This window comes from Sorex fumeus, unplaced genomic scaffold (assembly GCF_029834395.1).
Source record: "Sorex fumeus unplaced genomic scaffold, SorFum_2.1 ptg000055l, whole genome shotgun sequence".
NCBI classification, from domain to species: Eukaryota; Metazoa; Chordata; class Mammalia; order Eulipotyphla; family Soricidae; genus Sorex; species Sorex fumeus.
The window spans coordinates 4,105,835-4,133,260 of record NW_026606112.1 but is presented as its reverse complement, the minus strand read 5'-3'; the positions used below and the strand labels follow the sequence as shown (position 1 = coordinate 4,133,260).

The following is a 27,426-nucleotide window of genomic DNA, read 5'->3' as shown; positions in this document are numbered from 1 at the left end:
CTGACATGTAGGATGGGGCCACTCTCTAGCCACCCACTGTTATCATCTGTCTGAAGGCAATAGTTCCATACTCAATCAGAATTCTGCCCTACCCCCACCCACCACACAAAGAATTCTATGCTATATCTAGGCCCTGACTGACTCTGTGCAGGTGTGAACATAAGCAATTTGAAAGAGATGAACAGAAACAGAAGAGGAAGAGGAGGCAGCATGATTAATTATATCATTGTATTTCTCTTGGATTCATCTTTGTTCTTTCTCTTCCCAAAAACATGCAATATTTTGATGCCTTTGATCCCTTGATGCCAAAGATTTTTCTTCCTATTATTTGGTGAATTTGGGCCAAAGAGATAGTAAGGAGGTTAAAGAGCTTTCCCTGTATGCAACTGACTCCAGATTGATGCCCAGCATTACATATAAGCCCCAGAACATCTCCAAAAGTGATCTCTGAAGACAATCAGGAGTAAGCCCTGAGCACTGTTGGGTGTAGCCCAACCCCCGCACCCACTATTCTGGATGAGAGAGACAGAGACGAATAGACAGAGAGACAGAGAGCTCAGTAGACATCCTTTGCAAGTGGCAAAATCAGATTCCATCACCAGCACTGTCTGGTTCCTGAGTACCACCGGAAGTAACCTCCAAGCAGTGCGCCTGGGAGCAACCCCTGAAAATGGCTGGGGGTGGCAATAATAGTCACTGTCACTGTCACTGTCCTCCCGTCGTTCAGCGATTTGCTCGAGCGGGCCCAGTAACGTCTCCATTGGAGACTTTGTTGTTACTGTGTTTGGCATATCGAATACGTCACGGGGAGCTTGCCAGGCTCTGCTGTGCGGGCAAGATACTCTCAGTAGCTTGCCGGGTTCTCCAAGAGGGGCGGAGGAACTGAACTCGGGTCGGCCCTGTTGGCTGCTTGCAAGGCAAACGCCCTACCTGCTGTGCTATCGCTCCAGCCCGTGGCAATAATAATGATAAATAAATAAACAAACAAAGGAATCCTGACATCACAAAGCTAATCTTTGCTTATAGCTCTGCTCTTCTCCATATAGAGGATTCTCTTACTGCCAATATTTTGCCTTCACTCTGCTAATGACAAGCTTAGCAACAAAGAGCCTTGATTTTTGCACCAGTAGTTGGGTATCAGCAGCTGCTTAATTGACTAAGCCAACTTTCCTGACCCAGAAAGACAGACTAGGCAAACCTAAACTTCATCTCATTTATCTCCTCTTCGCCTGGATAATAGTGTGACTAATCTATCATCGGTTTGTAGCATGTTATTTTTGTATTGGCTTAGTAAGAGACTATCGTCTATGCTATAAGCTTGTGAAATATTATTAGTTCTAGGAACTGTAATTCCCACAGTGAGCCTATGATTAATAAATGATAAACAAAGACCATTTTCATCTCCAAACATCATGTTAGCTCACACAAAACATACTATTAATGAGTAGTATTGTCTGTTATTTCTAAAAGGTAGAACGTATATATTGAGATGGTGAATTTTTTTTTGCATGGAACCAAGAATCTTGTGTTCATCTTTTGCATTGTAAACTTATAGTATAGACCTTCTAAAGTCTCATTAAACTGGTAGCATAACACTGTAAAGTAGAGAAAGTATCCTGTTGAGATGCTCTGGAAGGGCCAGAGAGGTAACTCAATGAGCTGGAGCAGATGCTTTGCACACAGTTGCATACAAGGTCCAGGCTTGGTGCCTCGCACTACATAGTCTCCTGAGCACTGAACCAGAATAGCCTCTGATCTCCACTGTACGTGACCCATACACACACACACAGTCCAAACCGCCAAAAAATACAGCTCAGGAAGAAAAAAAAAGTCTCTATTCTAGCAATTTGCTATTTCCATGGGTTTCATGGCCAAGGTGTATGTTTTTTCATTATTTTATGCAACAAATATTTGTGGTTGCTACCATCCTGGAGCTCCTTTGATCAGACAAACTAGTCAATGTGCACCATCCAGCTAGGATTGACAGTGGCAAGGAATGCAGACTATGATAGGAGAACATGAACGGACATGCTCAGACTGGAAAGTTCAGGATAAACGTTGACAGAGAAAGTGATCCTGTAGTTATGCCTTAAGAGACAGGCTAGCAAAGGTTGGAAAAGCAGGGTATAAATTTAAAGGTATAATTTTTGGAACAAACAATACGTCTTGGGTACTGAAAACTGTTCAGAACGGTCACGAGCCAGCCTAGAGAAGTGGAGAGGGGCTAAATGATAAAGGATTTTATAACTATGCTAAAATGTTTGAAGTCAAGCTCAATAGCAACAAAAAAATCACTAGAGCATGTTAAACAGGATCCCGGGGAATGATGGAAAGTAGGTTTGTGTTTTAGAAAGGATAGAGGGACTGGCAGGGAGTGTTAAGGTTCATTTTTACCAAAGCCCTTGTTGTGCCTGGGGCCTGATCACAGGTGGCCTAGTTGGAATGGGTGGATGGAAATATAGATGGATGGAAATACGGGTGTGCGCCAGTGAAGATTCCTTCTCCCAAGTCCTCAGCACCATGGAGCAAAACCCTGGCAACTGAAAGGTATAGGCTGTCATTGGCTTGCAATAATTTATCTCCACAGCCAAAGGGAGTTGGTCCTAAAGATAAGACAGATGTGGCTCAGGGGTGTGTGGGGGTGGGGTGGGGCTGAAGAGATAGTTCAATGAACTGAGCACAGGTTTTGATCCACCCTGGGTTGGACTATCAGCACCACATGGTCCCCGAAGTACTGCTAGGAGGAGCCTCTGAACAGGAAAGTGGGAATAGACTCCTGGCACTGTTGGGTATATCCTCTCTTCCCCCAAGATATGTATGTACAAGGGCTGGAGCGGTAGCACAGTGGGTAGGGCGTTTGCCTTGCACGCAGCCGACCCGGATTCAATTCCCAGCTTCCCATATGGTTCTCCTGAGCACCACCAGAAGTGATTCCTGAGTGTAGAGCCAGGAGTAACTCCTGTGCCTCGCTGGGTGTGACCAAAAACAACAACAACAACAACAAAATATATGCACATTCACCCCTATAGCCTGCACGGGAATGAGGATTCTGCCTTGGCCCATGGCCACAAGAATGAACTAAATGGTTTTGGCCTTATTTGTGCCAGAGGCGTGCTTGATGGGTGTTATATGGAAAACAGAAAAGATTTTTATCACATAGTAGCAGCCAACATGGCCGACCCGAGTTCAATTCCTCCGCCCCTCTCGGAGAGCCTGGCAAGCTACCGAGAGTATCTTGCCCGCACGGCAGAGTCTGGCAAGCTCCCTGTGACGTATTCGATATGCCAAACACAGTAACAACAAAGTCTCCAATGGAGACGTTACTGGGCCCGCTCAAGCAAATCGATGATCAACAGGAGGGCCTTTACCTTTACCTTTAGAGCAAGAAAGGGGGCCAAGAGGGAAGAAGAGTCAACAGACAATCTGCAAGTTCATATCCACCCCCTGAAAGCAGAAACTTGTTCCTGGCATCAATAGTGATCACAGTGGATAAGAGGTGATCATATTTATCCCTGGAAGAAAAATCTCCAGGTTGAGAAAGATAAATGGAAACAGAAGGGTGGCGGAATAACAGAATGGAGTTGCAATAGGGGCTTATAATTTCCCAATAATTTCTGTTTTATTTACCTTTAGATCTTAGGAAAGTTTGTTAATAAGTTCTAGATTATCTCTTGGCAGTGTGAATATAGCAGATTTATTTATTTTTTAATCACATTAAAAGAAGAGAACCAAGAGAAATTGGAGTGAAATTTTGAGTTATACTTCAAGGAGAAGTTTTGGATTGGATTGAGGATATCTCTCTCAACCTGGAGATTTTTCTTCCAGGGGCAAATTGGTCACCTCTTATCTTTGAAAGCTCTCTATGTTGTCTATTTGGTTTGGGGACCAAATCTGTCAGGGCTGGGGTTGACTCCTGACTCATTCCCCAAGGTACCATGTGGTGTCAGAGTTGAACCCTGAATCCTCACGTGTGAAACATGTGCTCTCCAGCCCTTTGATCCAGCTCCCTGACTTAGCCCCATACTTGAAGGAAAGATTATTTCATGTCAAAGCACCATCATCAACAACAGTACTCCTAAAAGAAATACAGAATGTTTTAAAGGAGTTCCCCTTCCTGGATTCCATATTTTGAATGCATATTCTGTCTAAAATGGTATTTAAACCTTAGATTTTCTTCTACCATACCATGGTAATCAATGCAGTGAATGAAAAATTAAACCATTTCTTCATGAATTGCATCTATACGCTAGAACAAAGTTCTGTTTTCTTTTATTTCTCTCTCTCTTTGTTTAGCTTTTGGGTCACACTCTGCAGTGCTCTGGGCTTACTCCTGGCTGTGTACTCAGGACTTACTCCTGGCAGTGCTCAGGGGAGCATATGGAATGGGAATCAAACCCCAGTCAGCTGAGGGCAAAGCAAATGGCCTACCCACCGTACTATCTCTCAGGTCCCAAAATTCTATTTTCTAAGTACTATGAAGCACTACTCTTTAGACGTCATGAATTGCTAAAACTCACCATCAAGACCATTATTAATTAAAATTGAACATTCACAAAAATACCCCCTTGGCACCATCTGTCACGGTATCAGCAATCAGATTTTAGGATCAATTACTGCATTTACAATGACTACTATACTGTTCCATCTTAGGAAAAAAATATTGAGGCTTTGACAGCATTTATTTTTTTTTAACGTCGGAGTATTGCCATTTATTCAGCCATTGATTAAGGTTGATTGAATTGGGCATGAACTCCACTTGACAGCATGTATTGATCCACCATTACTCTCTGATTCTATGGATCCATTATGGGCCATGGTACAAGCACTCTGCATAAACACTTAGCTGCAAATACTTCCTCAAATTCTATTCCGTATGCTGCCAGAATGCAAGATTAAAACCAGTCACTTCAAGTTCTTCTTTTAATGCTTAATTTAACTAGGCTATATTTTAGTTGTTATTGATATGTTTAAAATTCACATGATGTTGCATTCAAGTTCTTCGACTGTTATAAAAAGGAGCATAACCCGTCTTTCCCAGGTGCAGTGATTCATGCCTTTAAACTCATTTGTTGAGTGTCTATGGAAAGACAGGCATTGTATGTAATTGTGATAGACAGGAGAGGTCCTGAAGAAATAAAACTAGCAGTATTCTGTTCTCCCACAGTTTCTAGCGGTAGTAGGAACAAATAGATACACTGTGAAGTGGGTCCATTCTGAGCAATGAGCTCATGGGTGGTGCTGGGTGGGGGTAGGTTTATCAAATAGTGAGGAAAGGTATCATGACAAAGAACCTGGCCAGGGATGTGGCTCAGTGGTAGAGTACGTGTTTGGCATTTATAAGATCCTGGGTTTGATCTCTTGCACCTCCAATTAAAAAGGCAGTAGTGTGGACAAGTGTGGAAAAGCTAAGAACCTTCCAGGATGGAAGGGCTAGTATTTACTGACAAGCGCTGGTGAACTGGATGGAGGGAAACAATGCGGTTAGAAGCTTGAGAGCAAGACAGCAAGCAAGGAGGCAGGCCAGCAACAGAGCCCCAGATCTGGGGACCATTTTGCATGATCTGCTTTTATAGTGATGGAAAAACAAATAAGCTGAAAATATTGATCAAGGGGCTGGAGCGATAGCACAACAGGTAGGGCATTTGCCTGGCACGCAGCAGACTTGGGTTCCATCCCCCCGCATACCATATGGTCCCCCAGGCACTGCCAGGAGTTAATTCCTGAGTGCAGAGACAGGAATAAACCCTGAGCATCACCAGGTGTCACCCAAAAAGGAAATAAATATAAATAAACAAATACTGTCACTGTACTCCTGTTGTTCATCGTTTTGCTCGAGCGGGCCCAGTAACGTCTCCATTGTGAGACTTGTTGTTATTGTGTTTGGCATATGAATATGTCACGGGTAGCTTACGAGCAAATAAATAAATAAAAATCATTAACTCAAATCTAATAGATTCCAGGACAGAAATGTGAAATTTTAATGGGGCTGGGGAGGAGAGGGTACACGAGAATTCCTATTTCTTAAATTAGGATGTGTGCTGTAATTGTTAGTTGGTGAGAATGAAATACAGCTGTACTCTTTCTCCTCGGAAACACAAGAGGAAAAGTCTGAATTCAAATTCCAAAATGGATGAACAAAAAAACTGGTGGGAAGTGGGGGTGGGGAGGAGAACCTGAGAAAAATATTCTTGGCTGTTCATGCAGACAAGAGTTCAGGTACACTAAGAAATCAAAAGAGGGCTGAAACAGAGGACCAAGTTTCAAACTTTTAGGCTCTAGGTTTTCACAGTTCTTGTACTTTGAGACAACTAGACTGAAAGTATTTTGATCTAGGTATAGAGGTGTGATTGCAAAGGGGATTGGAAGGACATTTTTTTGGGGGGGTGGTCAGATTTAAAAAATAATGTATCTTATGCTTAGCGTGGAAGCCCATGGTGGCAGATTTGGGCTGCCTCTCCTTCCTGACTGTAACATTTTTTAATCACCAACATCCGCTTTTCTTGGAACAGGCAGTCCATGGCAAGGTTTCATTGTTTCATATTAAGTAGCCGTTTTTCTAACCACTTCCTGTAAGCCAGAGTATTCAAAGAGATTCCTAGAGAGATCTCCTGGCCACCCCTGGCTGCTGCCAGTTTGGTGGTTATTTAGCCAGGGGCTTGCTTGTCCCATCAGCTTTCTGGACCACTTGCATCCAATGGATTTTCATTAGAGACATAGCGAAAACTTCCTGAGGAAAAGTCACTTTAGAGGGAATGACCAGAGTCCACCTCAGCATATAAGGAGCTCTGAATCTACAAATAATGAAAAGACGCATTACTTGGAGAATCAAAAGAGGCAGGTGGGTATTTCTTTTACATCTCACTTTGAGACAAACTAAAGAAACCCCTTTCGGGGCCAGAGAGATAAGACAGCGAGCGGGTACGGCGTTTGCTTTGCACGCAGTAGACCCAAGTTATATCCCCAGCATCCCATAAGGTCCCTGGGCCCTGCCAGGAGTGATCCCTGAGCACAGAGCCAGGAGTAAGCCCTGAGTACAGCCGGGTATGGCCAAAACAAACGAAAAGAACCCTCGTCCCTCTAGAATCCACCAAAAGCTCCACTGGGCGGGGTCCCGGGGTAGGGTACTCCCACCTGATTATAAACTAAGCCCTTTAGATGTGCTGTTTGGCCTATGGGCGCTAAATTGTTATTCCCAGGGCCTCGCACACAGTAGGAGTTTTGTATACCCTCGCTGGAGAGAGGGAGTCTATTTCTGTCGAACTCCTATTACCTCATCATGGGAAAACAGCGATTACGGCCACAGAGTCCAGTAATTGCATAACTGCACCAACCCGCTACCCGGGGACACAATAATGATCAGTTGGCTGCAAAAGTCGCAGGAACTAGAGGAGAGAGAGGCACCGCTAGGTGAGTTCCCTTTCCCCCAAGGCTCTAGGGCCCGTGCAACCCTGTTCTCCAAGGAACGGGAACCCACAAGCGCCTGCTCTCCGACCGACCACCTACCAGCCCGGCGGACGCACCGACCCTTCTCCCTAAACTTCCACCCCCGGGAATTCCCCTAATCCGGGTTTTCATGGGGGCGGGGAACAACGGGAATCATTGTCTGCTCTGCGCCTTCCGCCCCAGCCCCTGGCCCCGCCTGGTCTGACGTCCCCCTCCGGTCACCAGGCCCCCCCAGCCATCGGCCCTCGCTCCTCCCCCAGCGCCCTCCACTTCTCTATCCCCAGCCGTGGGTCGCGCGCCGCGAGGGAAGGAGAGAAACCGCCTCGCCGGAGGCGGCGGTCTCCAGAGCCCCAGCGGGGAAGGGCGGGGCCTGGCGGGAGAGGGGCGGGGCCCGGCGAGCTGGAGGGCGGGGTCTGGCGATCGAGGAGGAGGGGCTGCGATCGAGGGCGGGGCCCGGCGAGCAAAGGGCGGGGCTGAGAGCGGGGGCGGGGCCTGGGGGCAGGAGGGGCGGGGTCTGGGGTGGCGGGGGCGGAGTCTGCCGCCTGGGGGCGGGGCGGGCCGCCTCCGGCGCCGGGACTTGCCGGGCCACTCGGTCCGCGACCCCCCACCCGCTCGGCCGTCCCGCGGAGTTTTGTGCGGCCGCGGGGCCAGAGCAGCCAGACGGAGGGGGAGTGGCCCGCTTCGGGCCGGCCGGCGCCGGGGGTGAGGCTGCCGGGTAGGGGGTGGGGGCGTCCGAGGGGCCGAGCATCCCGGCCCTCGGCCCTCCGGCCCCCGCCGCCCGCCGCCCCTCGGGTCCCCGCCGCCGCCGACGCCGCCGCCGCGCCCCCCGGCCGCCTGCGGAGTCCGACGCGGTGAGTGCGACTGGCCGCGGGCGTCCGTGGGGGGCAGGGGGGTGGTTCGGGGGGAGCCGCCGCGCCGCTGGCCCGCTCCCGCCCCCGGGGTTCGAACCCCGGCCCGGCCGCCGTGGAGTCGGGCCAAGTTGTGCGCGCGCCGTGGGTGGCCGCGGCCCCGAGCGCGGGCTCGGCGCGCGGGGCTTCCTCCTCGCCCGGCCGGCCCCCGCCGCCGGGAAACCATTTGCACTTTGGCTTTCATTGTTAACCCCGCAGTCTGTCATCGTCGAAGTTTGTAAGAACTTGCCTCTCTCCTCCGAGGCGCTGATGTGATTTGGTTTCAGGAAAGAAACCGGCGTGCGGGTTTTGTGAACTTTCCCCCCCAACCCCCCACCCCCCACTCCCCCAAGTTAGGTATTTCTCTGCCGGGGATCAGAAGTTGGCGCTATCTAAGAGTTAGTCCGATTGGATTTGGTTTTTTTGGGAGGGGGCAATTATTTCTCTTGATATAACTTCTTCCCCTATTTCTGCTCGATGCATCAGAACATGCAGAGGTACACAAGGAATACACAAAGGCGTTCTCTGGTCAGCTGATTGTGCATCCTTGCGGAGATTAGGTACAGGGAAATGGCTTGCTTTTCTTCTACTTTTTTTTTTTTAAATAAAACTTGTGTATTGCATTGCAACCTCCAGTTGCAATGCAATACACTATGTCAGTGCTCTTTCCATTATGGAAACAGGTTATTCTTTCTGCTTTTTTAGGTCACTGCCGTGATCTTTCTCGTTTTAAGCACTTTGGGGTTTGAATCCGATGTGAACGTGTACGTGTCATGACTCTGAATACTTTTCACACAGAGGTGATACACGGATGCTTTTGGGTAATGGGGCACGTAGAGGAAATCAAAATAACGTTGTAAGAAGAGAGAACTTAATATCTGCCACATATAAGTGCAGCAATGGTTGGAAGCATCGTAGTGTCCATCCAGTGTGTGTGGGAAGAGGAGGGCGGTAAAATGTGAAACATTTAAGGCAGCGGCAGGAAAAAAAGAAAAAATGTCATGGTATAGGATAATAGTAATCGGGAACTCTTAAGATTTGTACTAGGGAAGGAAACACAGTGGGAGAACTTGTGTCAGTGTGTTTCTTATTCTGAGATGAAAGAAACGTAAGCAGGCAAGGAGTTTTCTAGTAATGAGGCCCAAGAGGAGCCTGTGCTCATGGGCCTGCAGTAAATAAAGTGTGTAGGTGATGTAATTGATGACAACATTAAAATATCCCTAATGAGTTCTGGACAGGTCTTCAATATAGGACCACAAGAGAACTGAGAAAGTACGTTTCTGAAGACTTAACTTGATCTGTTTATAACTTCTAGCAAATACTTCCCAGACATTTTAAAGAACAGGAAATGAATAGTTTATTACACTAAAATGTTCAGTACAGGTAAATTTGAGAGCACTGTGGTCCCGTTTATTTTTTTGTGTGTGTGTGGGGGGTGGAGGGGGGGGGTCTTCATTGTTTGTGGGTCTGGACTCTGAACCTGGGAATCCCAGAGGCTGCTGCTCCTTCAGCTACCTCCCCCTCCCCCACCCCCCATTTGATAGTTTTTGTTGCTACCATTCTTGGCTGATGTTCAAGTTTGTACTTCTAAAGGAGAATCTTTTTCTCTACCTTTTCCAAACTTAATTTGCCTATGGACTAGAACTATGGACTAGAACCACTGAATCTGCAGACATGCATGGGCTGACTACCAGAGTTTTTCCTATAGCTGCTGTTTGATACACATCAGAGCTTATCGAGCGTGGAGATTGAGGTTAGTCAGTTTTATAAGATCCAAAGTGAACACGCTCAGTAAGTTAGGACTCGACTGTACATGTAAGGAAGAGATGTCTTTTCCTGCCCCCCCCCACGCCATCCCACCCCCACCCACCCTTTTAATTGTCATGATTTCATTGTTCTGCAAGTTTTGCAGGGAACCAAATGATCTCTAAGTTTTTTTCTGTTCTGTGCTTAGGGATATTAGGGGTTGAGAGTTAGACCAAGTTTAGGTAAGAGTTTCTTACAGAATCAGGGACATTGTGAGAAGTAAGCATGTGATTTACCCACTCTTTTTTATCACAAACTCTGCAGTTGCTTTTAAATTTACTACCAAATCCTAGAATTCTGCAGTGGTGAGAGCCCTTAGGAAACGTGGTGCATAATGAGAAGAGTAGAGATTTGGATCTGGGCTTCCAGATAATTCATTCATGTTCTTTCCAGTAAGTTTAAAAATCTCTTGATTCTGGTTTTGGGTAGGTTTTTTTGTTTGGGGGCCACCTCTAGCAAATGTTCTCGGGGATCACTCCTGATGGTTTCCAGGGGACCATGGAAACCATTTGTGGTGCCAGGGATCAAACTGGGTTGGCTGTGTGCAAAGCAAGCATCTTACCCACTGTACTATCTTTTTTGGACTTACTGATCCTGTTTTTTTAATTCAGTCAACAGATGTTAGTTGTCTAATAGGTATATGGTAGTAGAAAAACAGCTTTAAGGATGCAAATGAAATAATGTCTCAGGAATTTTTCACTGTATAATTTTGTTCTCCATTTAGTGATTTTTTTTAATTGTTCCAGCCTAGATTTATTTATTTATTTATTTTTAATTTTTATTACTGAGACACCATGAGGTACAGTTGTAGACTTACAAATTTTGTGCTTGGGTTTCAATTATACAACGATCAAAGACCCATCCCTCCGCCAGTGCCCATTTCTCACCACCACGGATCCCAGTATCCCTCCCATCCCCCATCCCCCCCCATCCCACCCTGCCTCTGTGGCAGGGCATTCCCTTTTGTTCTCTCTCTCTCTCTTATTGGGTGTTGTGGTTTGCAAAAGAGGCAAGGTGGCAATCATGTTTGGTCTATAGTCTACTTTCAGCATTCAGTGATTTAAAGCAGTGAAAGTTTCTCAGTCATAGTGCTGGACCAGTAGGGCCTGCCAGAAAACTCTAGGCTAGGTTGGAATTTGGTGCTGCAGCTCCTACAGTTGTAGCAAAAGTGAAAGATCTGATAGAAGCACATCTGCTCTTAGAGGCTTCTCTGCCTGGATTTGACCCTTGTACGTTTCACTGTCATCTCATTGGTCAAACAAGTCACATGCCTACACACAGCAGTGGCGGTGAAGAACAAAAGGTGAGGAATTGCAGTTCTATCACTTGAAGAGAACTGTCATTAACATGTTCATGACAGGTGTCCCACACCAAGAACACTTTCCCGCATAAAAAAGTTGCACACAACTTAAATAAATCAAATCCAAATTCTGTTTTTCAGCCTTCTATTTAGAAAACAGCATTTTTTTCCTGTTTATATGAGCACGTTTCATTTGTTGTACTTTTGGGTTTTGGACCACAACTGGAAGTGCAGGTAGAGGGACCCTACTCTCAGCTTTCAGGGGTCACTCTCAACCTTGTGGTGCTTGGGGACAAACCCGGTGCTCCTGCTTGCAAGCATGTGCTCAAGCCCAGAGAGATCTCCCCCACCCTGTGTGTGTATAGTTTATCACACTATTATGCTAATAAACTGATAAAGGATATCTTTTTTTTTAATTACATATGAAATTATCTTGAAGACCCTATAATTAGAGGTACAGTTTTGACCTGGTATAATGCATTTTTTCCCCATCTATAGAAACGTCAATACATTTACTTCAGTATTTATAATGTCAAGATATTTAAATGAAAATTTGTGTGGTAACTAGGTTTGTGGTTTTATTAAGTGCAGTAGGAGAGACAAACATTACTTTAAGGTTATGTACATTTTTATTCTTCTGAAGTCTTAAAATTAGTGCAATTTTAAAATGTTTTCTTTTAAATTTTATTTATTTTTTAAATTGAATCACCATGAGATACACAGTTACAAGATTGTTCATGATTGGGTTTCAGTCATATAATGTTATCCATCCCTTCATCAGTGTGCATTTCCCACCATCAGTGTCCCCAACCAGTGTCCCCAGTTTCCATCTCCCCTCAACACCCCCCCCCCCGCAGGCACTTTTCCCCTCTCTCTCTCTCTCTCTCTCTCCCCTCCTCCCTTTCTCTCCCTCCCCTCTTCTCTCTCTCTGAGAACGCATTTTTTTAAAAAAAAAAACATGGCCTTTAATTAGAAAAGTGATGTTTATAAAGCACTGTGTTAGTGCCTGCGGGCACGATGAACTGATTGGGAAATTTACAACCCAATAAAGAACATTGATAACTGAGTCCTCACTTTGCCTTTCACTGTGAAGCTACATTAAACAAACTGTTTCTGCATAACAGTAAAAGTCAATTATTTATACAGCTCTTTTTTGCCCCCTCCTCCTTTTTTGGTCTTTTGGGATTTTTTTTTTTGATGACCAAGTTAGAGAAAGTGTAACACTTCTGAGTTAAGTAAAAGACATTTTCTTGGAAGAGACATATAGCTGGGTGTCAGGGTCCAGGGACGGAAGTACCACTGAGTCGAAAGGCAGCTAGAACTGAGAGGTAGGAGCTGGTCTGCCTCTGCACTCCTGGCCTGTCTGATTTCTTGCCATTCTCTCTCCCTGTCCTCATCCATGTCATTATTCCTCTTTGTCTCTGTTGACTAACGGTTTCTGTTTTGCTGTTGTCAGGCTGTCTTATCCTGAGATTTACACACAGACAGGAGAGGCGCCAGAGCCTGTAGCTATTCCAGAAGCACCAAATTGTTCCCAGAGCCACATCTTGGTTAGCTCTTCAGTTAAATGGCTACCAGAGTTTGGGAGTAAATGGAATCGACCCCAAAGTAAAGGACATTGGCAAGTTTTGTAGTATAGGAGGAGAAGGTAATGCTAAGAAATCGGTATTAGGGAGGTATGTGAGGCCTGACTGCACATCCCAGTGGGCTGGGCTGAGGAGGATAGCCGGGTAAGAGGTGAGGCCCGAAGCTGACTGTCGCTAAGAAATCCCTTCCCTGAAATCCTCTCTGACCCCCTGGTGCTACTTCTAGGGTGCAGGTGAATGAATTTGGAGTTATCTGTTTTGATCCTGAGCAGGGTTTCTTGGCTTCCCAGGGTAGACACGGTGGGGAGAAGAAAACATGTTGTACTGCCTTGCTCTGCTCTTTTCTGCCGTGCCCGTCTAGTTCGAAGGGACCCAAACTGGCTTGGCCTGCTGCCTTCTGAATTTTCAGGGGAAAAAAAGAAAACCCACACAATCACCCAGTGACCCCCTGGAGTTTCCCCCCACCTGCACCATCCCTGTGTTTTTTTTCAGTGCCCCTAAAGGTGCGGGGGGTAGGGGGCCACTTTGGGAAAAAAGAGTGGCCTTGGTACTCTGAACATTTCACACTTTGATGATCTGTTGCCATATCTTCATTTTTAAGAAAAATTCTATTCCTTTTCTGGCTAATCAGAGGAAACACCATGAGGTACAGTTGTAGACTTACAAACTTTCATACTTGGGTTTCAGTTATACAATGATCAAGTACCCATCCCTCCACCAGTGCCCATTCTCCACCACCAATGATCCCAGTATCCTCCCCCCCCCCCCCCCCCACACACACACTCCAATCTTCCCATCCCACACTGCCTCTGTGGCAGGGCATTGTCTTTTGCTCTCTTTTTTCTTTAGAGCGCTGTGGTTTACAATAGAGGTATTGAGTGGCCATCGTGTTTGCGTTTGGTCTATAGTCTACTTTCAGCACGTATCTCGCATCTCGAGCGAGTCCTCCAAACACCCTTTACTTGGTGTTCCCTTCTCTATCTGAGCTGTCTTTTCCCCCAGCATCTAAGCTGTGGAGCCGACCTCCTGGTACTTATCTCAGAAGCATCATTTCTGTTTTAAGCCCAGTTACCTGGTAATTTCACGTCTCTGGGTCCAACTGGTAGAGCACTTGTTTTGCATACAGCAGATCAGAGTTTGATTCCTGGCACCCCTAATGGTCCCTTGAGCCCCACTAGGGTGTAGACCCAGGAGTAAACTCTGAGCGCAGCCCTGTATGACCCCCCCAAACCAAACATATATGTGTATAGTCATAGTTTCGTGGCAGACAGCTCAAGAGCTGCCTAGGGAATGGTATATGTTGCCTGGAACAAGGGCTCCCCAGAGAAATGTAACAGAGGGAGGGTAAGTGAAAGCAGTGTGTGATATTAGGTGACTTTTGTCACGGAACTGTGTCCAGCTAAAAGTAGCCCAGGGGGAGATTGTAGGACCTTGGGAATGTCACTGGAAGATGTCCTCACTCTTGCTGCTGTGCCAGTGAGCAGGTCTGCTCAACATTCACCCCTGCCCCACTCTGGCTCCCCAAAGGTCAGCTCTCCGTGTTCACTCCGGGGGCCCTGTGCTGAGCCAGAGCCCGCCTGCTCGCCGGCAGCCGGTGTGATTGTCACAGCAGTCCTGGAGCCCATCCGGGAGCCTCGAGGCCCCGAGGACACTGCCAGGGACAGAGTCTCTTCCCGGGCTCCACAGGGAGGTTCGGTTACGAGTCGCTCCTCTGGGGAAGGAGTCCCTGGATGTGTTTGCGTTCCCTCCTCCGGTTCCCAGCGCACCTGGGCTGATCAGAGGCGCCGTTTCTTGCTGTAAGCCCTGTTACCAAGTGACATCACCTCATTGTCGTCACTGCTTCTGTAGGTGGCCTGAGAAACACGCCAAGCCCGTGCTCTGAGCAAAGGCAAGGGGAAAGGAGCGGAGTACCCTGCCGTCCTGGTCTCCGGTAGCCCTGCGCTGGGTATTGGTCTTCGTAATGTTTGCTTGCTTTGGTAGAGTGTGTTTGACCTAGCGAGGGTCTGACTTAGAGGGGCAGAGAGGACGGCGGGGCTTGGACAGGTAGGGGAGGACTGCTCTAGAATGTTCCATTTTATTTGGATAAGAGGCATGTAGTCTGTGGATGAGCCATTGGCTGTAGTGTGTTGCGTGGATGAGAAGAATGTAGACCTGAGGCACGTTGACTTATTTCTACTCAATACCTCCCTTCCCTTGGTGATTGCATGTCTCTGCTAACCGAAAAGCAGGAACCCCCAGTCCTGGGCTGAGTCGACTTGCTGAACAGATGGAGCATGCGCCTTTTATGGTGGCTTGTGTTTTGTTTAGGGGCTACACCCGGCATGGCTCTGAGACAGGTGGTGCTGGGGAGAGGACCTGGGGCTCTTGCATACAGAGAATATCTTCCAGTTCTTGGACATGTCTCCCCAGCTTGAGCATGGTCCCTTTTCTTGAACCATTTTGATGGGTGTTTTGTTTTGTTTTGCTTTTGTCTTTTGTTTGTCCAGGCGAGCCCCTCTGCACCCAGAGGTGCTCAGGGCTTACTCCTGGCTCTGTGCTCAGGGATCACTCCTGGACCAGTACAGTACCAGGGATCGAAACTGAGTCTGCTCTGTGCAATGCAAGCACTTAACCCCTCTACAGCCTCTCCAGTCCTTTACTGTCTCTCTTCAGTTTGCCTTAAGTTTGTCGTCATTACTGTCCAGCTGGAAGTTGGGAGTGTGAGAGTGTTAGTTAAGATGCCTCCTAAGGGGGCCGGAGCGATAGTATAACAGGTAGGGTGTTTGCCTTGCACGCGGCCAACCTGGGTTCAATCCCCAGTATCCCATATGCTCCTCCAAGCACTGCCAGGAGTAACCCTTGAGCATCGCTGGGTGTGACACCAAAAAAATAAAAAAGATGTTTCCTAAGAACGTTGGTTTAATACTAAGAAATTTAAGCCCTCTGGTCTCCATTAATTGCCTTCTGACTCCCTGAAATGCCTCATTTTGCCTTTTGTGTGACTTAAATCCTCGAGCAGTTTTCTGGGTGGCTTTGTTTTTGTTTTTTTGTGGGAGGCTTGTTATAGGACGGGTTTCTTCAATGGTTAACTAGTTTCATTACATCTGTCGTGATTAACCTTTTCTAATTGCAAGCAGCTTCACATTTTTCTCCTGTTGTTTCCGTTGCCCTTCACTGCCCTTCCCTTCCCCGGCTTAATGCTGCTTTCATAGAGGTGCAGTTTATAAAACTGGATCAGTCCTGCAGCGAATCCAGTGAATCTGTGATTGGCTCCTCAGATACCAGGAGAAGTCAGACACTCTTGTTTGATTATATTTGTGCCCTGAGAGTACTGATGGATTGCCTTTCCCCTTTCCTTCATCGTAAAGCTTCAGACAAGGCAGAAAGAACACTTACGAGATGTGGTTCAGGTCAGTAAAAGACAAAATTATGCTTATCCAGACTGTTACTTTTTATGACACCAAGACAGCCGGAGTCTCAGCAAATGCCCGGCAGACAGGATCAGGCCGAAAGGTAGCGCTGGCTTCTCTTAGCTTCCTTTTACTAGAGTTCATCCACGAGCCACCGCAAATAGAGACGTAAAGTCACAGAGTTTAAGGAGTGGGTGGCAGGAGCTTCTTGGGGGTGTTGTTTAGTTTTTGTTTTGGGCTCACACCCCATGGTATCCGGAGTTACTCCTGGCTCTCTGCTCAGAGATCACTCCGGGCAGGCTTTGAGGGACCGTATGGGATGCTGGGGATCAAAACCAGGTCTTTTGCATGCAAGGCAAGAACCCTGCCCACTATGATTCTTAGCCCCTCAAAGAGCTGTTTTAAAAGCAAATATTTTGTTATAATTATACTGCAATTAGAATTTCAGCTGGGATAACTTGTGCTGATGAGCTTGAGAATAAAAAAAGGTCTTATATTAATGTAACTGATTTTTTTCAATGTGTCTGGCCCGACTGCTGGATATCAGCACTAACCAGCAGTTGTGGATTGCAGAGATTGTTGTGATGTGACCTTTCTTTCTTTCTATATTTGAAATCATGACAGAAGTTGAAGGGGGTAGCAGGGGGAACTCTGAGGTACCTATGCTTGGTAAAGACGTGCCATTTGGGCATTTGGTTGCAATGCTGATGACCCTGGTGGTGCTCTGTGGTGTTAGGAGGGCTGTGTTTCTCCGTACTGTGCCCTTTCCCTCTCTGAATGCCTGACTTGATTTGGGTTCGGTCAGCTCCTTCCCATCAGGGCTTTCTTCTGCTGTGGGGCCTCTGTCCTGCCCTGCCCGCTCCCAGGGTCAGTTCAGGTTGCAAGCTTGAGGTTTTGCAGTCCGATGCTCTGACCCCCGCTCCTAGAGACTGTGAAAGCCAGGAGGTACCCGTGGAAGTGTGTGGTCTTCGGAACTCGCTGCTCACGAGGCTGTGTACTGACTTTCCCGCCTGGCCTCATCTGTAAGGGGTGGCGGGTGGCCCTGTACGGTGGATCCTGTTATCCTCCACATTGAAAAACCTCACTCCCAAAATAGCCCCTGCTCACACAATTATCGGACATGCTACTTACGTAATCCACTTTCCTGAGGAGAACCAGAGATCAGGGAGATAGGAGATCTGCCGGAATGGGCCAGCCGGCTCTACGAGGCACTGACTCTTGACTTGGGCCTTTCCTGCTTGGCTAGGCCACCAAGACTGCCATTATACAGTGATGATGCAGGGAAATAACTGAAGTCCCCAGAACCAGCTGTCCTCAAAGTGACCGGGAGCTATAAATGCGCATGCTCTCTTGGCCTTTGTGCCATGTGCCTCCCAACCCCGGGGGCCGGCTGAACCAGTGCTCTGGGCTGCATGGGTGGGTCACACAAGGCCTTGTGCTCCTCGGCTGTCCTCAGCCAGCACCTAGAGGGTTGGACACTTACTGACAAGTAGATTCACAGACCTACTTATCTTTCTTCCCTCCCCTCCCGGCAGTGCTCAGGGGACCATATGGGATGCCAGGGATCGAACCAGTTTGACCGCGTGTGCAAGGCAAATGCCCTACCTGCTGTATACCATTGTTCCAGCCCTCATAGACCTATTTTTAGCACTTATTGCTGGTGGCAGTTATTGGACAAGTAAATTAGTGACAGTCCATGTAAAAGAATTCTAGGCCTGGAGTGCAGCTCAAGTATGTGAGAAAGCACATGTTCTTACATAGGCAAGGCTTGAATTAGATCCCACCACCTTATGCCCTATCCACACCACCCTGACCCCAGCTTTGCCAGGTGTGCCCCCCAACACAGAAAGACAGAGAGAGAGAGAGAGAGAGAGAGAGAGAGAGAGAGAATAGGAAGAGAGGAGAGGAGAGAGAGAGGGAGAGAGAGAGAGAATAGGAAGAGAGGAGAGGAGAAAGAGAGAGAGGGAGAGAGAGAGAGGGAGGAGAGAGAGCTAAAAACAATAACAAAAATCTGTGGAAGTTAAATGGAATGTTTTGGGCCAGAGAACTTGCTCAAAGGAGTGGAGCCCATACTTTTTCTGTAGGGGGCTCAGTTTCAATCCCTGAGCACCACTAGATGAGACCTAACCCTCCCAATAATAAATCAATAATAAAATAAATTGAATTATTTGGGACATATTGATAGACATGAATTACTCCTGTTTGGCTACCAAATGGGATGAAGTTTGGATAGCAGCTTAAGACAGGGTTGAGTCATTGGTCTGAAGTCATTCTGTCGAAATCCACACACCAGCTCATTAGTCTTTTTTTTTTTTTTTAATTTTTATTAGTGAAACACCATGAGGTCATTAGTCTTGAGACCATTGGTGGCTCACACGGGAATGGAAACTTGCTGCATCGCAGAGCACGTTGTTTGGTGCAGTTGACTTTTTTCTCCCCAGGGGAAGACTTTGTCCTTGAAGGAAGCAGCACGTGAACTTACATTACATTTACAGCCTTTTTAACGTGGGGTGGACAAGTCACTGTGGATTCTGTTTGTGTTCGTCCAGAAGCGCTTTTAAGTTCTCTTTCCGTGTGTAGCAGCCGGAGTGAAACAATGCCAGGTGGGTGACTGGACACGGCTTAGAACCCAACACCCACCCTCCTTGGCTACCTTTGTGAATGACTGTACATCTCTGTGTACAAGTTAAAAATGCCCAGGGGTAGGTAATACTATTTTACAGCCACTTTCATTCCGGGGAGGGCTCAAAGAGAAATGTGTCCTTGACCTCCGTGCTTGGCCCTATGTGTGCCCGTCTATCTTCATGCTGTATTGCAGTTGTTAAATTGAATGTCATTTCCTGTGTTATAAGCACCTGAAACACCTTAGCCCTGTCTGTAATGCCCATGGAGTTTGCAGTAGGGGAAAAGGCAGGATTTGAATAAATGATTTCAGTGAGATTATTGCATTACGTGAGCCAAATAGCTTGGAATCTGTATGATAGAGCAAAGACAAAGACAAAATTGATAGCTTTAAAGACAAAATTGATCCCACTTTTTTTCACCTTAATAAGTTTGTTTCAGTGCTTTTAGGATATATACAGAAATGAAATCCCTATGTTAAATGAATTTTATGCTATGAATCTGTACTTTGGTTTTCAAAGGGCATCCGAAGTCTTGAAAGATAACTTTTTACCTAGTTTATGTAGCTTACAAAATCACATCTCTTAGCATATCACAGCTGAATTTAAGGCTGCTATTTTTAATTTTCATTTCACCAATTAAATTGGAAGTTTTTCCCAAAATCCAGCAGTGAAAAATCTAGCATTGTGGTTAGAAATCTCATTTTGGATTTCAGGGTATATTCTGAGCTTTGTTTTCGTTACAAAAGAAATCTTAATGCCATGTGTTTGTGGGAACAGGTGGAAAAAAATTGAAGATTTAAAGATAACCAGTCATAGCAGTTCAGGATCCTTTGACTGGAGAGATGGTACAGGAGTTAAGACCCTTGCCTTACATGCCACCAACACCAGCTTGATCCTGACACCTCATTAAGGTCCCCTGAGCACAGCTTGGCATTGCCCCAAAACGAAACAAAAAACAGTTCAGTGTTTATACAGAGTTCAAAATTTCTAATTTCCTAAATAGCTTGAGTTTTGCCTTCTTAGGCTGGTTGTGGAAGGCCGTAGATTCCCTTTCCTGTCCATCTGGTTACTAGGTACATAGGTGAAAGGAAGTTTGTCTATCAATCTTCCAGAAGCTTTTCCTTTTCTTTCTATTTATGTGAATGTTACCTTTCTTCCCTCACCCAAATTTGAACACATTCTTCTCTTCGACTTCCTCCTCTGTTTGCCAGAGAGCCTCGGTGGTCTGGCTCTCAGTCTTGTTGCTTCCAGGTCACTTTAAATTAATACCTCTCATTTCAAAGAGTTTTTCACTGGTTTCCTTCCCTCTTTCCTCATAAATTCGTTCTTCACCAAATTGTTTTTGAAACTTGACTTTATTTTTTTAAATCTAATTTTGGCCACACCCAGCAGTGCTCAGTGCTTACTCCTGACTGTGTTCAGGGGGACCATATGGGGTAGCAGGGATCAAACCCAGGTCTGCGAGTGCCCTACCCACTGTCCATCACTCCGTCCCACTCAGTGTCCTCTTATAAATGCAGTCTAACCCTTGAGTAGTTTGGAGTCAGGATTGCTTCTTGTTTCTTAGTTACCTTTTGAAAATGTATTCATAATTGGCACTCATATTATTTCTTTACTACAGTGGACGATTAGTACCTGAGTTTAACATTAGAGCTAAATGAGTCACATAAACGAGAGGTACAGCATATATTTTGATAGCCAGTTTGGAGGGAGTTGTGTCACTGTGAAGAGTCAGCTCTTTAGACATAGGGTGCACACTGATAAAGGAGAAAACACTGGGCCTACAGAATGAAATAGAAAACGGAAATTTGTAGAAGGGGAGCAAAATAAACTGCCCCAACACGTACAACTTGTATTATGTGAATGTTTTAAAAGCTGAAGGTAATTAAGGCCCTGCAGATTCATTTTTGTCCTTTCCTTAAGAATATACTTAGGAGGCCTGGACCCAAAAGAGAACTGTTACAGATTTAATTTTTTAACGTTTTTAGTTGTCTGGGGACCCATACCCCCTGTGCTCAGGGCTTAGTCCTGCCTCCGCACTTAGGGACCACTGGGGCCATACGTACAGTCAGTGACCATATTTGGGGTCGCAATCAAACCGTTTGTCTTTGGGCAAGGCAGGCTCCTTACCTGCTGTATACTCTGGCTCCGGCAAAGAACTTTGTGATAGTAACAATGCAGTGAATTGGATTTGTATTTTTCTTAAATAAGCCATTATTCCATGCATTACTTCTTACCGTAACAGAAGGAAATAGGGGGAAAAAACCAACTTCACATTATTAGACAAAAGTTGACAGGACAGAATAAAAAGCATTGCACTTAATTGCCCAACTTCCTGCTGTGACAGCGTTTATGCTTATTGCATATTTTTCTGAAAAGTGTTTAGCCCAAGAATTGAGTTAAGATTGAGAAATATTTCTGTAAATCCATTTCTAACTCAGGGACGAGGAAAAGCTCCTGCTAAATAACTTTTTTAGCATGCTTGATTAGAACGATCTGCCTCCATCCATAGTTTTTGTACAGGCTAACTGTAGGCAGAATTGTTCAGTAGGAACCTAGCTGGGAGGAATTTTGGGCTTTCTCTCTGTTGAGAAGTGTTTACGAACTTAACTTGCCTAACTTCCCTGTTCATCAGCGTCTCCCTGTGGGCCATCTCCCTGTGGAAATAGTCCATTTGACATTGGAAGCTTTAGTAGCCATATTGATGTTAATTTTTTTAACTCTTTGGAATACTTTTCTTTTCATTTATTTTATTCTAGGTTTTGGTTTTTTTTTTCTTATAATTGCTAAAAGGCTATAGAACCCTATGTGGCAAATTTAAAAGAGCTAGATAGATCCTTATTCTGTCATTTTATTTCTTAATTTAAAAATTTCTCTGTAATCTTCATTTTATTTTTTTATTTTGGTGGTGGTTTTTGGGCAATACGGGCAGTGTTCAGGATTTACCACCAGCTCTGTGCCCAGGGGCCACTCCTGGAGTGCTCACGGGACCATGCAGTGCTGGGGATTGAACCCAGAACTCTTGCATGCAGTCATGTATTCATTCCTTCGAGCTATCTCTCTGACTCATGAATCCTTTGGGAGGGCTGATTTAATTTTCAACTTGAGCAGATTATTTAGTACTTGTCTTTTAAAATTTCTTTTTTAAAATAATCAATGCAGAGATGCCCTAACAACAATGAGAGTAATGATGTGTATTTTCCTTTTCTAAGAAGCCCTGAGTTCTGTACCTAATTTTTAAAATATATTTTGGAAAAAGAGTTGAATTATTACAAAAATCCATTAACTTAGAATACTGATATGAAAATATAGTTTATTTTTTGAGTAGAGCTTTAGGCACAGTATGGTTATACAAAGATGGTGTTTTGCTAAGTGCATGTCTATACACTTACATTTTATTACCTATTATTCATTATTTATTATCTCAAATTTTCATAAGTTCTTTCTAAAATGAACACTTTTATATACCAAAATAAAATTTACTATGTTAAAAATAAATTAATTCATTAAAATAAAATAATGCACTGGGGCCGGAGTGATAGTAGAGCAGGTAGGGTGCGTGCTCTGCATGCTGTCGACCTCAGGTTGATCTCCCGAGCCTACCAGAAATGATCCTTGAGCAGAGCTAGTAGTAAGCCTGGATGTGGCCCAAAGACTAAAAAGAAATAAAATAATCAATGCACTTAGTCATTTATAAATCTTACAGTAAAAGAATTATCCCCCTCCTGTGACTATCCAAGTACTTTAGTAACCAGAAATGTCCTCTGAAAGCAAGTGGGTTTCTATTACACACTGCCAGGGTTTGTGTAATTATACTCCGTGACATAATGACAAAAATCACATGGGTCACACCTGGAGGTGCTCACCGCTTCCCCCTGGCTCTGTGCTCCAGGATCTCTCCTGGCATTGTTCAGAATGATCTCCCTTCTATGTGGGGTGTAGAGAAACATCATGAGTGAGCCACAGACAGAGGCACAGAACTGGAGAGTTGGTCCATAGAATTGAGCTTCGGGGGAGAGGAGATGGGGAGTGGGAGAGGAGGGGTCCTTGGGACAATGGCGGAGGGAAGTGGGTACTCCGGTGAAGGGTGTGGTGTTGGAACAATATGTATAAGAAACCTTATCATTAACAACATTGTATTCATCATCAGTGTTGTATGGTCTTCAAATTAAAAAACACCAAAATCCATATATGTATTTTTAAGATGTTTTTGAAGGTATAGCTACACTTTGGTAGCTACCCTTTTGAAAAATAGAGTAGAATATAGATATTTTCTTTTTTTTTCCCTTTATTTTATTTTATTTTTTTTAAAGTTGTAGATTTACATTTTTTTGTGCTTTGGTTTCAATTATACAATGATCAGATACCCATCCCTCCACCAGTGCCCATTTTCCACCACCATGGATAATATCCCTCCCACCCCCATCCCCCCATCCCCCCTGTCTCTGTGGCAGGGCAATCCCCTGTGTTCTCTCTCTCCTTTTGGGTGTTGTGGTCTGCAAAAGAGGCATTGAGTGGCAAACATGTTCAGTCCATAGTCTACTTTCGACATGCATCTCCCCTCCTGGGAGGATCCTCCAAACATCCTTTATTTGGTGCTCCCTTCTCTATCTGAACAGCCCTTTCCTCTAGGATACCCGGCTGGCCTCTAAGTTATGGAGTAATCCTCCTGGTGCTGATCTCAGCTAGAATATAGATATTTTCAAAGCAAGAAGATAAAGTATGAATATCTGCAATATAGGTAGAGTTTCTTGTGATAAGAAAAAGACTAGCAGCCTAAAGGGGAAAAGAACTCAGAGTGACCAGTAAACTGGTCATTTGAAATCCAGTATGGTATGTTGAAATCCAGTAGTCACTTGGGATTAAAATCATTACAGTACTCCTTATTGACTGCTGGGGTTGTGAAAATAGATGAGAAGAGTACTCTGCTTTTTAAACGTAGCTCTCATGGAGAGAGTGTGTTTGCCTTCCATGTGGCCAACCAGGCTGTCTCTGGCATTGCATATGGTCCTCTGAGCATTGCCGGGTGTGGCCTCAAAACTAAAACGAAAGTAATTTCAGGACGGTAAACTATACTTCAGCTGTACATATCTTCACTTTTACTCCTGGGAATAAATTTTATTGACATAAAAGCCTCACAAAGATGCATATTTCAACATTTTTTAAAAAAATTTAAATCAACTTGGATGCTTTTAGCAAGAAGATAGTTTAATAAATTGTTTTTACAAATAGCAAATATTATGCAACTGCTAAACATCATTATTAGTATGTATGTTTGTATACTAATATATATGCATATAGTACATATGGGCGTGTGTATGTGCATGTGGTTGGTTTTAAAAACTAAAATGCTTAAAAGATGCGTTCAATATAATCTCTTTATATACAGTACCATAAACTCATTTGCTTGCTTAGAAGCATGGACAAAGATGTGAAAAGCCATTCACAGGGAGAGTGAATGGAGGACGAGTGACAAAGATCTTAGTGAAAACAGCTTGCTACCAGAGCCCACTGATACAGAAGTGTTTGTAGTTTTTTTGTATTTATATATGTGTATAAATGTACACATAGGTACACATGCTTGTGGCTAAGCCCATGCTTGGGACAGGTTTAAATGCTAGCCTTGAGGCAGTTAAATACCTAGCCTTTACACATGTTAGCATCAGGGGTCCTGGGCTTAGAGGAGATAGCGCAGGGGTAAGGCACCAGCCTTGCATGTGGCAGACATGGGTTGGAGCGCCAGCATATGGGTCCCCTGAGCACCATCAAGAGTGGTCCCTGAGCACAGCCGAGTATCTGGCCCCAGACTCGAAAAAACAAGAGTCAGGGAGCCTAGTCGAGTGATTAGTCACTCATCTTTGATCTGCTCAGAACAGCTGCGTTACACTAACATGGCCTATGGTTCATGGGTGTCTCTCTCTAAGTGAACAGGATCTTTGGGCCCTCTGGGCGCATTTTAAACGTGGTGTTGGAATGGTGTTCATTTCATCCCATCCTCTGGCCCTACACAACTTTCAGAAACCTTGAAAAAATGTGAGCAGAGCTTTCTGCTGCTACCCATGTGGAGAACCCCAGGGCTAGGGCCACTATGGAAACCTTTACTAAATGTGGGTGTCTGAATAGGGTTTTGAAGCCAGCGAAATAGGACCCAGACAGCCTAGAGAGGAGCTTGGTGATGTGGACTGTCCTCTCTGGTGAAGCAGTGTCCGTGTTGGGAAATGGACAGAATTGCACAGGACAAGTGGAGTCAGATGGAGGGGTCTGGCAGAGGCGATAGGAGAGGGGGGAAGTGTCATTTCACGCTCCAGTGCGTCCTGCGTTCTGCTGCCAAATTCATTTTCTAAGACATTACCCTATTCAGCAGTCCTCTTCATGTCTCCTTGCTTGTCTTTGCACCTTTTCTTTGTGTTCAGGACATTCTGTGTGTGTGTGTGTGTGTGTGTGTGTGTGTGTGTGTGTGTGTGTGTTCAGGACATTTATTTCATCACACTTATCTGACTGTGTCTCTTAATTGCTTCTTAAAATTAAGTACCGCTGACTGGTCAAACTGATGTGTTTCCTTTCTTTGTCAATATCTTTCAGCACTATATGGTCTTATTAATATCTTCCTTTATATAGCCAATCATTCGACTTATGCAGTTGTCTTAGAAGCAACCCCTCCACCAACCCTATCTCCACCCCCGTGTAATAGACCCACTTCCAACATTGTCCTGATTTCTCCTCTTAATTACAGTATTTATGGTTAATCCTACAACTTTTCGAACAAGCTTGGTTTTGGTTTTTTGGACCACGCCCTGCAATGCTCAGGGCTTAATCCTGGCTCCGTGCTCAGGATCACTCTGGGGTCAGCCTGTGTGTGAGGCAAGTGCCCTGCTCATTGTACTATCTCTCTGGTCCCAATTCAGAACAAATTCGAATGTGTATTTCATGTTTTTCTTATTTCTCAAAATAATTTTTACTCTCCTAAGTAGCAGTGTGAGGTAAGAGAAATGCCTCATAATATTTTTGTAAACCTCTACAGCAGCTCTTTTGCAGCGAGGGGGTGGGGGAGGGGGTTGATAAAAAGCCATTGCCTTTTGAGTGAAATTACTTGAATGAAATCTTAGATACAGAAGTTTTCAAGATACTGTACCTGTAGATTATGGAGTTTAGTGTTACCGTTTCCTTACATGATCAAACACTTTTGTTCCAGTAACTGCATTTAATTATTTTGGAGGTTTTTGGTTTCTAACCAAAAATGTTTAGCTTTGTGTCTTCCCTCCCCCTCGCCGCCCCCCCCCCCCCACACACACACACAAACACTGCGTTGTTAGCAGAGTGTCTTACTCACAGCAGCAACCTGGCACTTTAAAATTTCATCCCATTTGGGAGCTGGAGTGATAGCACAGCGGGTAGGGCGTTTCCCTTGCACACAGCCGAACCGGGTTCAATTCCCAGCATCCCATATGGTCCCCTGAGCACCGCCAGGAGTAATTCCTGAGTGCAGAGCCAGGAGTAACCCCTGAGCATCGCTGGGTGTGACCCAAAAATTAAAAAATGAATTTCGTCCCATTTGATTGGTGTTTGTTCCCTGAACCCGTTTACCTTAACTGTAAATGTGTTCAGACCATTGTTTTGTTTTGCTAACAAAGTACCCTTAGGGTACTTGTACACTCTATCCTTTACCAGTCCTTGGTAGTTTACTTGAGCCATACTTTTCCTTTTTCCTCAGTGGTGTCTTAAAAATTTGGATGTTGTACTGAATCAAAGTGGCCCGACCCTAGCCCAACAGTAATATTGGATTCAGGATTTTTTTAATTTGGAAAAGAGTAAGTACTGTTATATTTTGGTCCTCTGTTATTTATGAACTTCTCCCTCTCTTCTTCTTTGCTCAACAAAACCTCATCCAGGCTCCTACACTATTAATTCACTGTGCTCCTTTCCTGAAGGGAGAAGATAAAGGTGGAAGGCACCAGAGTAGATCCGTACCTTTGTATTCCTCCCTCTTCCTGCATCCAAGGAGCACAGCTGGAAAACCCTAGAACTAGTCTAATTAAAAGATGCTTTAAAAGAAAAACAGTTTTATGATGCCTCGTTTAGGAACATAGTATAAAAACAGAACATTTTTCATTTTTCAAGTGATTCTTTTAAGTACAAAGAAAACGCTCTGCAATAATTTCTTGTTTCAGCAGTAGAAGAGTTAATCTAAGCTGCATAGAGGAGATGCTACTGGGGCTAGGGCTTTCTGTCTCTGTCATTTGTGGTCTAAGGAGAGGGGGTGGTGTTCTGCATTTGAAAGGACTCTAATGAATGCCATCAGTGTTTGTGCTGAGCTAATGGTCAGCCTGGGAAAGGAGAGCCGGGAAAGTGGTCTCCCTGCTTCCGATAGGTGGATGAGAGTTTGCTCTGATT

The 27,426-nt window shown here is 45.1% G+C and overlaps 1 protein-coding gene across 3 annotated transcripts in view; it reads left to right on the top strand.

Annotated features, from left to right (window-relative positions):
- Positions 1-6,696: 6,696 nt before the first annotated feature.
- Positions 6,697-27,426, top strand: part of KLHL5 (kelch like family member 5) — a 78,299-nt gene continuing 57,569 nt past the window's right edge. The window contains exon 1 of one of the 3 annotated variants that reach the window (XM_056125618.1): positions 6,697-6,838. In XM_056125618.1, the coding sequence (XP_055981593.1) occupies positions 6,801-6,838 (38 nt within the window). In that variant the 5' untranslated portion in view covers positions 6,697-6,800. Of the gene's footprint in view, positions 6,839-7,986; positions 8,295-16,385; positions 16,412-27,426 lie in introns of those variants that run through there. The other 2 variants (XM_056125620.1, XM_056125619.1) reach the window with 2 other exon arrangements.